This window comes from Cygnus atratus, chromosome Z (genome assembly GCF_013377495.2).
Source record: "Cygnus atratus isolate AKBS03 ecotype Queensland, Australia chromosome Z, CAtr_DNAZoo_HiC_assembly, whole genome shotgun sequence".
Lineage (NCBI taxonomy): Eukaryota > Metazoa > Chordata > Aves > Anseriformes > Anatidae > Cygnus > Cygnus atratus.
The window spans coordinates 60411369-60426545 of record NC_066396.1 but is presented as its reverse complement, the minus strand read 5'-3'; the positions used below and the strand labels follow the sequence as shown (position 1 = coordinate 60426545).

Sequence of the window (15177 nt, the reverse complement as noted above, 5' to 3'; positions counted from 1 at the left end):
AATCTCACTGAATCCTTTAAGAAACTTTAAATATGAATATAAAGGACTATCTTTGGCTGACCATAGCTGATTATCCTGGGTAACATTCAGCTGATATAAAGATTGCATGTTGACTAGAGGTAAGAAGAAATCTAAAGGAAATTTCTAATAAATGCGATGAAACACTATAATTGCCTTATCAAAAGAAAAGCCCTTCACAGAAAGAAAAAGTAAATTTCTGCTTATTTATTTTATATGAAGAAACTTCAGCTTGCCACTACAAACTGCGTAACAGCAGAATTAATTATGTCTTATACTAAATTAGACTCTGGTAATTATTCATTATTAATTTAAGCCTTAGAACAACCATAGTTAAACAACAACTTTGTTTTGCACTACTATTAATAGATGCCTTGGTAAAGTAGTATCAAAGACAAAGATAATTGGTGCTAGAAATTACCACTGGCAAACAAAATCTGCCCTAACAGCACCTGAAGCAAGCAATGTGACAATCATAAAACAAATAAACAAACAAAGAAAACAGAATAAATAAATAAATAAATAAAAGGAAAAAGAAGACAACAGCACTTGAAGTAATATCATTAATGTGGGAACCATTATATTATGCATTAGGTTTACGTGCAAGGTTTTGGTAGTGGGGGGCTGCAGGGTTGGCCTCTGTGAGCAGAGCCCAGCAGCTGCCCCATGTCAGAGAGGAGCCAGCTCCAGCTGCTCCAAAAGGGACCCACTGCTGGTCAGAGCTGAGCCAGGGGGTGATGCTGGGTGGGCCTCTGGGAGAGCAGACTGAAGGGTGGGAAAAAACTGCTGTGCCAAATCATCTGGGAGAGCGAGGAGTGAGAAGCAGCCCTGCAGCCCCCCAGGTGAGTGCAGCAGGAGGTGCTCCAGGCAGGCAGCAGCAGTTCCCCTGTGGCCTGTGGAGAGGCCCCTGGTGGAGCAGGCTGTCCCCCTGCAGCCCATGGGTCCCACACGGAGCAGATCTCCACGCTGCAGCCCCCCTGTGTGGAGGAGTCCCCGGTGGAGCAGGTGGATGTGGCCTGGAGGAGGCTGCGGCCCATGGAGAGCCCCCGCAGGAGCAGGCCCCGGGCCGGAGCTGCAGCCCGTGGACAGGAGCCCACGCAGGAGCAGGGGGTCTGGGGGGAGCTGCCGCCCACCCGTGGGGGGCCCGTGCTGGAGCAGTTTGCTCCCGGGGGATGGATGGACCCCGTGGTACGGAGCCATGTGGGAGCAGTTCTTGAAGAGCTGCTGCCTGTGGGCAGCCCCCGCAGGCTCAGTTCGGGAAGGACGGCATCCCGTGGGAGGGACCCCACGTGGAGCAGGGGCAGAGAGGGACCGTGAGGGAGCGGCAGGGACGAAGCATCAGGGACTGACTGCAGCCCCCATTCCCCTGTTCCCCTGCGCTGCTTGGGCAAAGGGGGAAGCAGAGTAGAGGTAAAGTCGGGAGTGATGGTGAGCCTGGGAAGGAGAGGTTGGGGAGAAGGTATTTTTAGTTTGCTTTTATTTCTCACTATGCTACTCTGTTATCAATTGACAATAAATTCAATTAATCTTCCCCAAGTTGAGTCTGTTTTGCCAATGAGAGTAATTAGTGAACAATCTGCCTGTCCTTATCTCAACACACAAGGTATTTTCTCCCCCTTGGTGACCAGCCAAGGTTAACCCACCTCAAGTTAATATATTCACATGCATACTCTATTGCTTATTTACTTGCAATATGGTAACACAAAGAAGCCACAATTCAAGCAGTTTTTTTCCTACATACTGTGACCATAGAGTTCTCTGAAATCAGGATAGCACCAAGTATAATTCAGGAATATATATGTAACATAGCATGGTCTTATTGAGATAGCATCATATATTGAGATTTAGAGTAAACGAAAATGTACTCTGACATTTTTATATCACACTCTGATCATCCAAATCCATGCATCTGTTACTCTAATCACAAGCCTTCAGAACTATTTCTGCAGCTGTGGCAAAGCTAAATCTGAGATGCAGGACATAACTAATTTGCTTCTATTGGAGGCTGGGCTGAATTTCAAATAAAGCATACAAGAAGCAGTATCAAACTCTACAACAAATGCATACAGTCTGTATGGAAAAAGTGCATTCTTCTCTTTTTAAAAATATTTTGTTATTCAGCCGTGCGAGAATCAAATAGTTTAGGGAAATAGGTAATACATTAGAATGAAGCTCACTCCTTTTTCAGAAGCAGCTCTTCATCATAGGTCAAATCCCCATATATTGGAGCATATCTAGAATTCAATAATCCATCTAATTCATTACAGTAAGTTTAAAGCATATAATACTTGTAATATTTAATTTAATAGGTTTGGATATGCACATGTTCCATGTTTTTTTCTTTAATACTTTCAGATCAGAATCATACAAGCTCATGAAAGAAAAAAAAAATCATGTTGCTCAAATAAGATTTCAGACAACCAGAATGACTAATTCAGAATTGATTCATCTTTAATTGTAGATGGATTTCTCTAGGATCAAATTACCTTTACCAATGTGATAATGGAAATAACTGGAAAACTCAGAAAAATATTTCAAGTTTCAACAACTTATTTATGTGAATTTTGCTTTTAAAAAGCATTAAAAGACATCTTCTTCCATTGCTCACAAAATATTTAGAAAATCAACAGTTAATTAGAGCTAAGATTAGAAACACTACAAATATACTCTCTTCCTACCTAGATCTATCCCACTGCAGCATAAAGCAGAGTAAACTCAGACTCTGAATTTTTAGCCTGCTTCCAATTTAATTCTCTACCTGTGCAGCACTAACAGTGATTTGCTTACTAGGGTGCTAATTAAAAGAACATGCAATGGTGTCATTTATGATTTAAACATCTACAAGGAAACTGAGGATGCAGGCTAAGCCAGCCTTTTCATTGTATTATATAACCTGTATCAGCTATAAGATGCTAAAAATTTACAATTTTAAAACTCTATTCATATCATAGACTATAGCCGATACTGCAGTACAGTACTTAGTGGACTACCATACTTTTAACTCATGATTATTATTTTGACAGAGAAGTTGCGAAGTTGGACACAACTTTGGAAATCATGAATCGACATTAAGTGCAAAAATACAGCCATACTTTGAGATGTATCGCTGATGCAGATCTTCATGCTCCATACAGATTTTTTTTAAGCCTACCAGCATCTGTAACAATGCTGAGCCTTCCTGCACCCTAAACAGACAGCTCATACAGCAATAAAAGAACAAACTATTCTTCTTTTGTATTGGGTTTACATAGCAACGATTTGGTAACAGGGGGCTGAAGGGGTGGCTTCTGTGAGCAGAGCCCAGCAACTGCCCCATGTCAGAGCATAGCCAGCTCCAGCTACTCCAAAAGGGACCTGCTGCTGGCCAGGGCTGAGTCAGTGTGAGATGCTGCTTTGGGAGACCAGATCGAAGAGATGGAAAAAAAAAATCTGCTGCACAACAGCAGATGGGAGCGTGAGGAGATGGGAGAGTGAGGAATGAGAACCAGCCAGGCAGCCCCCCAGGTGAGTGCAGCAGGAGGGCAGGAGGTGCTCCAGGCATGCAGCAGCAGTTCCCCTGCGGCCTGTGCAGGGAGAGGCCCCTGGTGTAGCAGGCTGTCCCCCTGCAGCCCATGGGTCCCACATGGAGCAGATCTCCACGCTGCAGCCCCCCCGTGGAGGAGCCCCCGCTGGAGCAGGTGGATGTGGGCTGGAGGAGGCTGCGGCCCATGGAGAGCCCCCGCAGGAGCAGGCCCCGGGCCGGAGCTGCAGCCTGTGGACAGGAGCCCACGCAGGAGCAGGGGGTCTGGGAGGAGCTGCCGCCCACCCGTGGGGGACCCATGTTGGAGCAGTTTGCTCCCGGGGGATGGATGGACCCCGTGGTACGGAGCCATGTGGGAGCAGTTCTTGAAGAGCTGCTGCCTGTGGGCAGTCCCCGCAGGCTCAGTTCAGGAAGGACGGCATCCCGTGGGAGGGACCCCACGTGGAGCAGGGGCAGAGTGACCGTGAGGGAGTGGCGGAGATGAAGCATCAGGGACTGACCGCAGCCCCCATTCCCCCGTTCCCCTGTACTGCTTGGGGGGAGGAGGTAGAGGAGAGTGGATGGGGGGAAGGTGTTTTTAGTTTGCTTTTAGTCTCTCTAGCTTGTTAGTAATAAGCAATAAATCTCATTAATTTCTCTGTGCTGAGTCTGTTTTGCCTGTGACGATAGTTGCTGAGTCATCTCCCTGTCCTTATCCCAAACTTTAAGCCCTTTCCCTTTGAGGAAGGGGAGTGAGAGAGTGGTTGTGGTGGAGCTCAGCTGCCCACCAGGCTAAAACTACCACACCTTCATAAAGGCTTCAACCAAAGAACCTCAAGATGAGGCAAGACACTGAAGAATACCATTAACTGGTTTTAATTGTATGTGCAACTAAACTGTAACTCAGCACTCAGTAACAAGAAAGTCTGTTTTGTTTCCTTTGAATGCTTGTTTGTAAGTATAGTCAAAATGAGTGTTTACCAGTAGTACTTTACAACACAGCAACTAAAGGAAAGCCCACAGATACCCAATCTGATGAAGACTAAATGGTGATGTTTCCAAACGCAACAACTTCTACAAACCTCAGAAAAATCCTCAACGGAAGCATGACTAGAACCTGAAGCACTGATATCAAGTAGTCAGGTGATGAGTATTCCTAGCATCCAACTGTAAGAAATAAGCTGAAATTATAAACTTTAAAGGTCCCAAACAAAAACCTGTGTGAGTCAAACTAGTTCCAGGAAAGTCACTTGATCCTTGATCCTGCCGTATCAATGGAGAAAAGCATGCATCAGTGCTGATAATTATGGAATCGAGAAGGCATTTGATATTGATCCAAGAGCCAGCCAGTTAGAGCAGAACTTTACATGCTTTGGTTCGTCTTTGAGATTAATGTCTGGGAAGAAACAATTCTGAATAATGAGATTAAAGCTTTCTTTTGATCTTGCACTTCCCTGCCTTTTGATGAAATAATAAAAAAAAAAAGGTATGGATAATACTACCTGTGATTACCTGAACGTGCTGCCTCAAGATGAGCAGAAAGGACTGAGAAGCCCCAAGCTGTTAGACCTCTGACCTCTGCAACACTGTTAATTTGCACTTGTTTCTCAGTGACTTAGTTTTCTAAGCCATAAGAGCAGTACCTGAGATTGCATCTGGGACAGGGTTATGAAAATGAAATGACAGTCCTCTGCAAAACTATTAAGAATTAATCACCATCTGAGACACATGGGGCAGAAACCTATATAAGCATGGTGAAGCAGACGCAGTCATTAGACCAAGAATTGGAAGCACTCTCACCAAAATCCTGCCACAAGAAATCATGTAGATGCATATGGCCTAATGTCCCATGCTTTTTTTTAAAAAAAAAAAATCAGCATATACATTTGTATGTATAGTGTGATCTTTATTAGTCATGAAAACTGTTCCAAGAAAGGAATACTGAGATCCAACTTATTAACTACGGTTGCAGCTGTAGTTTCTGAATGTTCACTTTCAGATTTAAAGGACCTACAAGTAGTTATGTGGTTTTGCACAGGACCATGGAAAGTATGAAGGGCAGTGATGATGAAGGTGGCATTGTGCTGTGAAATAAAGACACTTTTGTTGTGAAAAACAGATCAATCTGCAGAAAAGGTATTTTGCAGGTTGACAAATGTGAACTAATGTCCTGCTACAACTGAATAATCTCTGACAGAGACATAAACTTTCAATAAAGGCATTCAAACTGAAATAAAAAATAGGTCTCAACTTCTACCTAGAAAAACTTCCTGTAAAGTCTTTTTTTCTCTAAACAACAAAAAATAGATTTTAAGGTCCCACAAGAAATGACTGAATTTTCTGCAGGAACAGATGGTTATGAGAGGAGTCCCTGAAAAAGGGTGGAAGTATGCACTACAGAACAACATATAGAAAGTAGACATACCACAAAAAAGTAGTTTAAGCTAACAATTATCTTTCTGTATTCAAGCTAGTTTGACTACACACAATTATAAAAGTGAAAATTAAAGCTAAAATGTGAAAAAATAGACAGTTTTCCTGAATTTTATGTTTATTAGATGTATATCAGACATAAATTATTTTATAGATAGTAAGAACTTCAAAAGTAACTTACTACAGATAGTGAAGACTTCATCTATAGATAGGTGAACTTCAAAATATTAACTTACCATGCATGGGTTTGCTTAAACACAACTTGTAATGCAGCATTCTGCTGCCAAAAGTTAAAATGCTTCAGATAGCAAATACAAAATAGAATGCTCTTCATGTAATTTTATAGTAAATATTATAGGAGATAGGTTGAGTGAGAAGGAAAAGAATTTTCCACCTGAGGATTAGAGTGATTAGTGAGTGATTAAGAATTATCCAACTCAGTAGCTTAAATGGTAAGGAAGTAAGCATATTGGAACTGTATTAACAAAAAAAAAATTGTTTGTATGTTATTTATGTAAATGACACAGCAAATGTAAGAAGAGCTCCCTAGGGAAGAAAAAACAAATGGAATGTTGGTCTTTCAAGTCCATCCCTGAGCTGTATAGCAAAAATTCACAAAGAACATAACGTGGTATCATGTTATGTAAAATCAGTAATTTCTGGTGAGATAACTTGGTCTATGATATTCCAATCTACTCCTATACGGCAAGCACAGTGAAATGCAGCAGTGTTTACCTGTCTCTCTTCCTAGATTACAACAGTTGAAGAGCACCGTTTTAGTTATTTTAGGGTTGGAAATCCCACATTTGGAAGCATACACAGCAGTGTAAGAACTATGAAAAATAATTCCCTGGAGCATTGCAAAGCACTGACACTTGTGTATGGAGAAATGTCATGGTCAAGAATCCAGTTTTAATAGCCACTGATGAATAAAAGGATCATGTGCAGATAGACAACAGCATCATGCCCTTTGAGCACAGAGACAGGCTGACGACTCCAAACACCTTGTTGCAGCGCTATAGCGGAGTGTCAGCATTCACTGCTGCCTTGAGATGGCTGCAGCATCCACTTCCTGCAGAAGCAGAGTGCCAAGTGCTATGGGCATGGAGCAGTGCCATTGTTCTGGCAACAGTCAACACACCCTTGAATTGCTTAGTAACAACTTGGATTCCCACGAGCTGCTCTTTGCACTTTTGTTGTTGCTGCAAAGAGCAGACAGATCATCAGCTACCCACAAAAGAGCTAGGACAGGGTGGACTTCTGCAGCCTTCCTGCATACCTGCCGCAAGTCTGGATCACTTCTCCACATAAAAACTATGCATTTGTAATGGTTCTTCCACTAGTACTTATCATGACTAATAAACTAAATTAATCAATAGCTTGTGCAAAATCCATAGTGTTAAAACTGCACAGTATCTTTACAATCTAATAAACTCACTGGAAATACTGGCTTTCATGAAAAAAAAAAAAGAATGGAAGATTTCATAAAGCACTTGCATGGTAAGAAATAAAAGCTAAGTATGTGGCACTGACATGTGGCAACCAAATTCAAAATTTGACTAAAATTATTTTATAGATATGAGAGAATACATTTTAGGAGCTTTTTCCTTTTACAATAACAACATACCTACATTATTTAAGTGACCAAGAAACAGTTACAATTCTTTATTAGTGTTCACACTTGTAGTTTTAACTTTAAATAGAATGGAAATGATTTCTAATATCCGTACTGTAAAAAATAGGGCTTTATATGAAACAGAGACATAATCTTATAAATAAGGTTTAAAATTACTATTATTCATTACATTTATGTGCTGTTTCAACTGTACCACTTATAATAATTCCCTGAAAGGCTTCATTTTGTTGAAGCATGATCAACTATTATTATTAACTACAAACAGAACAGATTTTTTTGATGCAGTAATAAATGATTAAATATTTTCTATCCTTAAAAGAAAGGTACAGAAGTAATATTTTGCACTACCAAAATTTTATACATGCTGTTCTGAATGAATCATAAAAAACTAATGAATAATGACAATGACTTTAAATGGCAGTACACAGACAAAGAAGACTAACACATCTTCTGAACATCTGCAATTTAAGTTTGCATAATACCCCTCCCAAGGAAAAAAATATCAATAAGGTCACAAATATAATATTTCTTTAACTAATGTCTTCTTTTATGAAGTCTTTAATACTTCCCCAGGGAATTTCATGAATTATGGGAGTGGATATCATCTTATAAGAAATTACTGCTTGCACAATAAACCTTTATGAGCCCATCTACTTGATAGAAAGGCAAATTCATTCCACAGAAACATAGACTTTCTTCAAAAGTTATCATCAGCACAGAAAATTACAGAAATTACAGCAAAGATCTTAGGTATTCAATACCAACTTTTAAGCTCTTTGTGCCCCAGGACGAAATGCAGTATTCAAGGAAACACGTGCTCAAGGAGAATAAGGCATTTCAGAATGGAGAGAGACATTCTTCTGAGCACAGAATTGCTTGGAGACAGACAAAAGGAGGTATAGACATGTATTTGGCTCCTATCTTCCACAGGATGTGGGTACAGAATTCAAGGAAGCAGGTTATTCTCCCCACCCCTTAGGAAGGAGACCTGCTCAACTTCTGAGATAAACCATCTCCCTCCTGCTTCCAAGGAGACTTAAATTACTACTGATACACTAAGCTGAATGGCACCTACACTAAACCAAATAGGATCACTTTTCTTCCTTTCTGTGTAGCTGAGCTACTGTCCCAGAAAGAAATAAAAGATTCATTGGAAAGGAAAGACTAACTGAATTATTCAGAATAGCTCCTATGGAATTCCTGGTTAGGAAAGAGTTCTGATGCATCTTTCCAAAATTCTTTACCTTAGCAGTTAGCAGGCTGAAGTGGAAAAAAAAAAAAAAAAAAAAGTTCTGTCTGGGAACAGAGTATATCTTGCAAGCTAGATAGTAATAGTGAAAAAAGTATTTTCCTAGTAATTTAATGTAATTAATATAAACCACCTAAATCTGATCAAAACTACATAAATCCGAAATTAACATCCGTTGAGCCAGGATTTCATAGTATGAAGTTAAACCAGCCACTTTTAATATAATGTGGAGTTTGTAATTGCTAGAAAACAGCATTAAATCATACTGTATTTGCATTAAGGTAAAAAAGCAGTAGGGACATGAATAAAGGTAGAGGAATTGGACCACAGAATATGATCGTCTTACCAGTGAACACATCTTTAATTCAGAGTATGGGAGACTTCCAGAACATTAACTGCATTGACTGAAAGGAAAACTTGACTAAGGGATGTACCTTGAATGCTGTTTGGCAACATCTTCTCATATGTTGAAAATAAGTAAACTGAACCTGATACCAACTTTATGCTACATTTGGTAGATGAACAGATGATGGCTACTGCTGATAAATATAGCGGAAAACTGTCATTTGGAATGTTTATTAACTGATCACTTTTAAGATTCTAACTTTTAATATAGTGCTCTCCCAATATTGTATCTTGAAATTCGTTCAAACTATTATTTTTAAAAATAAACTGGTTCTTGTTTGTGAAAGCTCTTCAAGAAGGAAAAACCTATCTACTGCTCAAGTAAAGTAGTGAAACTATCAAGGAGCACAATAATTAACTGAAAAAAAAAAGAATATTTCTGTTAGCTTGAATTAGAATCATCTACGTATTACTTGTAGATAAAGCTACAATACTGTTTTCCACACAGAAATAATATTTTCTAGACCAGCCTCTTTGATTTTGAAGGGTTGTACTATCAAATGATAAAACTGAGGAAATCCAAAACATAATTGCTTTTCTCGGTATTAAAATATTTTTCGAATTGAGTTTTACCATAATTTGAATTATTTTCATTAAGAAATGACGGTTGTAAGGGGAAGGATAATGAAACAAACAACAAGTATGTTCATATTATCTGAACAAGGTAGCTGCACGGGATAGGTATGGAAACTAAAAATAAATTAAGGACAAATTCATTCAACACATGCAAATCAAATTCTGGAAAAGAAGATCATTCATGAATGCTTATTGAACCAACTGAAGTTATCACATCTCCATCCTAATCATGTGTTTCTAATTAACAGAAAAAAATTGAACCATCTCAACAATAGCATGAGGTAAAAATGAAAAATGGGAAACAATTCTTTAAGCTCATTTTAATTAAATGGAGATGAAATAACTGCATTCTTCTGTGTATGTACAACCATTCTTTTATTTCTTTTAATAAAATCTTTTCATGTCTTTTTTTTTTTTTTTTTTTTTTAATATAAGCCCACTCATTTCTGCTTTTTAATCAGAACAAAGAGAGAGCAAAGAACAAGTGATTTCTGGACTCTAGAGGAGATGAAAATGCAGATCAAATAATCCCTCACAGGCATTATGCATTTGAAGTCTGACAGATTTAAACTTTATACCTACACTTACTGAAACACCACAGCACACATAAAAATAAAAATCAAAGGGCAGATTAGTTGTTGCACTGGCCCAATTACTGAAAGACTAAGCCAAAGCGTGACTCGGATAGTAATTTCAGAAAGCCAGTACAGATTTAGACATAAATTTAAAATACACAGGCTAAGTATAGATAGACCAGCTATATCTAAAAAGTGGCATTAAAAATCATTTAATAAGCTGCTGAGCCGTCTTTAGTTTCACAGACATTAACAGTAAGTCAAATGAACACGGCACTAAATAATGGTCACCTACATTACTAAGAAAAAATAAGTAAGGGTTCTGAGCAAATGTTTAAAATAACAAATAGAATATTGTGGAAAATCAATAGCATGGAAGGAAAACAATTTCATTTTGCTGCAACCTACATAATGGAAAGCATTTCTAATGATACATTATTTAAGATTCTTCTTAAGCAACAGTAATCACAGCCTTCTGACTTTTAATCAAAATAAAAAATATTCTGCTGCATATTCCATTTTGTCCCTACTTAATTTTCTTATTTCTTTTTAACCTGAGAACCACTTTTAGTTAATGATGTTTCCGACAAAAGAGAACAAGTTTATTGTTGTTTAAAAAAAACTCGTATTCTTTTTTCATAATGCTACATCTTCTTCCTACTATAAATTGTTCCATTCTGAACTACAAGACCTCAGTATAAAATTTACTCATGAATAGTCCCTTTGGGTCTTACCTGACCCAAAGAGGAGGAGGGAACAAGGTTTCCCATATTCTTCATACAGATGATGCTATCACATAGCTGCACCTTCAATGCAACTGATGAAGGGATTGAAACTCCAGTGGGGTTCTGAGCCCTGTACACCTAAGAGCTTGCTCACAAAGCACTATGTATGCAGTGGGACTTCTACCTGGTAGCCTGTTGCTCCCTTATTTAGTGTATCTGCTACAGAGCTCCAGAGCATTGTGTCCACCAGCGTGCAATAGACTATGAGTATCCAGCAAGTAACAAATGTCCTGTGCTTCTGTGGCAGATAGGATTTTTGACAAATACATCTCCAACCAGCCATCGGGGTGCTCAGAAATCTTGGACGAATGCTTAAACTCCCCAAACACACATGAAAAGAACAGAAAACATAACAAAACCAAAAACAAACAAATAAACAAAAACCACAGAGGTGCTTCTTACAACTAAAATTACTAAACTTGGTTGTTGTCCTGATTCAGAATTTTTCTATTATATTTATCTATCAAATTCCGAACATAAATAAAACAAGCACATATTATGGCCAACCACATAATACTGAATAAAGTCTTGAAGATCCCTGAAAATATGACTCGTAAAATAATACTGGATAAGCATATTCTGATTTATTATCCTAAGCGTTTCATAAAAGTAAACAATGTTTCTGAAGAGTTTATTTGCCACCTTGGCTGCATTTTGAAACCCTAGTTTTTGCAGGATAGGTTTACTACTGAAAATTTTGTTTCTGCCTTTAAGGAAACTGGTAGTTCTCTTCAATAATCTTCCATTATAATCTGTGATAACAATAATCAATTTCTGTGAAGATTTTGAAGGTTAAAAAGCGAATGGGATAAGTATCTTTTCCCAACTTGCACAACAGTATGTGTAACCTAGACTGTGTGCAAGTTTAAGGCACTAGCAAAACAGATTAGATTACAGCTATTTCCTGATTTTAGATTCTCGACATCAGCTTTCTATTCAGCTTTCTAAACTTATCACAATGAAACCTTCATACTGTAAGACATTTCTACATATATATGCTCTCTGAAATGTATTTTCTGAATTCCTAATTACTATCGTTGTAAACACACCTTAAAAACAAATAACATCAAGGATAGAAAAGAAGGAAAAATAGGAATTAAAAAAGATCACAATTCTGTTTAAGCTTGCTTAGGTCAAGTCAAGCCCCCAAAAGAGTGAAAAATACATCAATGACACAATAACACTGTAAAATTTTGCGAACATGTTTTGAGCTTGCTGTGGTTGGTGGAATGTTTTTTAAGATAAATGAAAACACCAAAGAGAAACACCATTTGCATCTCCAATAATAGCATTCATTAGAATTGTGCTAAATATGATGTATGTTAAGTGGCACAGAGTTTATCTACAAATGTTACACAAAGCAAAGTGGAAATTATCAATATTACAAATTAAAATTTGTTCTTTATACCCTACAAAGTGGTCTACCATCATTTTTATGTCTTGTATTTCAGGCATAGCACTGTAGCAGGGATATACTGTGATATTTTGAGAGAAAAATAGGTGAAGACTATGTACACTTACATATTCTGTTTGATACACACTGAGAATAAGCAGTTTCAGGGCAGAGCCAAACTGGTAAAAAATATATATATATATATATGTGTGTGTGTGTGTGTGTGTGTGTGTATATATGAAGAGGAAAGCTACCAACAGACATAAAGTATCAGAATAGCATCTTCCATATTTTGGAGAAAGCATTCTGGGTAATTGATAATAATTTGATATGCAGAACTCCAGTTTTAATCCCTTTAACATCTGATATATCAGTGGATTTTTCTGAAACTCACTGTAAATATACCTTAACTTTTGTGTTGTCTGGCAAATATCTGTACATTTCAGAGTATATAAGCTCCATAGATTTCTTTTTGCCATGATTCAGTGTTACCATATGAATTGTGCTCCTCACGTTGTGAAAAATCATTATCAATCTATATTCAGAGCTCTAAACCATACAAACCAAACAATGTAGCACTTAGTTTTACCCAAATGAACAGAACACCTTTGAATTAGATAAGCAATAACCTCCATTCAGAAAAACTGTAGCCTTTTTTCTAATTGTAGGGATCATTTCTGCTATTAAGCACTATATACACTTGATCTGCCAGCATTCCAAATTATCAAAATTACAATAGTGAGGAAAAAGTACTTTCCTTACCTGTGTATACAATTTTTAGATTCGAGATATGCCATACCAGAAGCAGCATCTAATGAAAATTTCACTAACTGTTTCGTCTTCAGTTCATCCTTCTTTTTTCTTAAAAAGGACAGGAAATCACCTCCTAGAAAAACAGACAGATGGACGGTGAGACTTGACAGATAGAATACTCAAATTTATCTCTTATTACTATAATGAGACCAAACAAAATGCAGCTATCAGCTCTTTTCCTCAATCCATCAGTTTGAGGCTAGCCTAAGAAAAAGGACGAATTCACCTGCCAGGATGCAGTTTTCCTTATTTCCTTTAAATACAAAGCACTTAGGAGTGAAAACTGCACATAGCACAACAAACAAAAGCTGTGTTTTTGTTATTCTCAAGATCTTTACCAGTGTAACGTTAACTATAGACATCTATTAAAATTTGTTGACAAAAACAATTGATCATTTGTGATAAATACAGTTCTCAAATCACAGAACGATTGCTGTCAGACTTTACTAAAACTGTTAATAAAATGATTGATTCCTGTTAGGTACAAGAAATTAATGACGAGCAGAGGAGAGACTAGTCCAATTGTAAGGCACCTACAAAGATGACGAAGTCCAACTGCCTGACCACTTCATGGCTAACCAAAAAGCATATTCATGAGGGCATTGTCCAAATGCCTCTTGAACACTGACAGGCATGGGTCATCGACCACCTCCCTAGGAAGCCTGTTCCAGTGTTTGACTACCCTCATGGTAAAGACATTTTTCCTAACGTCCTAATCAATTTTTAATTGATCATCTGCAGTGATGTTTCTCAAACTACTCTGAAGCCACTGAAGGGGTAACACAGTGTTTTATTTCTTGGGCAATGTTAACTGCCTATTTGTTGCTGGCAATTAGAGGCAAACTAATATTACTGTGACTTCACAAGTCTACCATTTTTGAGGATCTAATTTGCTGCTGTCTTGTCTGGGGAGGGGAAGTTGTCAGCAGGAAGGATTCCTGAAAGGGAATCTGTATTTGCAAGAAAAAGTTACTGAAAACCTGACTTAAGAGAAAGGTAAGTAGTGGAGGCATTATATAAACACTGCAAAGTCATGCTCAGATTGACATATTTCTATTAGAGATTTATTCTAAAATATACTTCATTGTTCCAGACAAAGCCTAAACATCATAGTGGAGCTTTACATGTCACAGTATTTATTTGCTAATACGTAGCTGGCTGTTGCTCTAGTCTTCATTTCTTTTCACATTGGACTGAATTGACTACAGCAATTCTCTCCTGCAAGTAATGCACTGTGACACAATTTCATAAACTGCCTTTCTTAGCAATGAATGTAAAAAGACTTATATTAAAAGTTTCACATGGAATTTTCTTTGGAAGCCATTTATATTTCATACTGTAAGAAATAAGAGATTGTTAAAGAAAAGAGTCTACTGTTACAAAGCCTAACTCCAAAAGGTTGGACTAGATGATCTTAGAGGTCTTTTCCAACCTAAATTATTCTAGAGATTCTATGATTCTAAGGCCTTTCAAATATTAACTTGCAGCAACAATAAAATGACTTAGTACCTTAACTATCAAGTGCAATACCCTTCACTTACTCATTTGCCCTGGGATCAGCTTTCTTTTAGTACAAAGGATCTGAAGATGATGGCTTGTTGTCTTAATGAAAACTCTCAGAAAACAAACACCGGACAAACTATAGATAGAAAACACTGCTTCCGTTTTGCTTGTGAACACAGTAACACTATAGGAAAGCTGAAAACACTATTTTCACACAAACACAGAACGGTTGAGGCTGGCAGGGACCTCTGGATGTCACCTGGTCCAAGCCCCCTGCTCAGGTGGGGCCACC

The 15177-nt window shown here is 38.0% G+C and overlaps 1 protein-coding gene across 5 annotated transcripts in view; it reads right to left on the bottom strand.

Annotated features, from left to right (window-relative positions):
• FER (FER tyrosine kinase) overlaps positions 1-15177 on the bottom strand; it is a 201261-nt gene that overhangs the window by 39196 nt on the left and 146888 nt on the right. For all 5 annotated transcript variants that reach the window (XM_035562586.2, XM_050716502.1, XM_050716503.1 and 2 more), the window contains one exon: positions 13332-13455. In XM_035562586.2, the coding sequence (XP_035418479.1) occupies positions 13332-13455 (124 nt within the window). The remainder of the gene's footprint in view (positions 1-13331; positions 13456-15177) is intronic.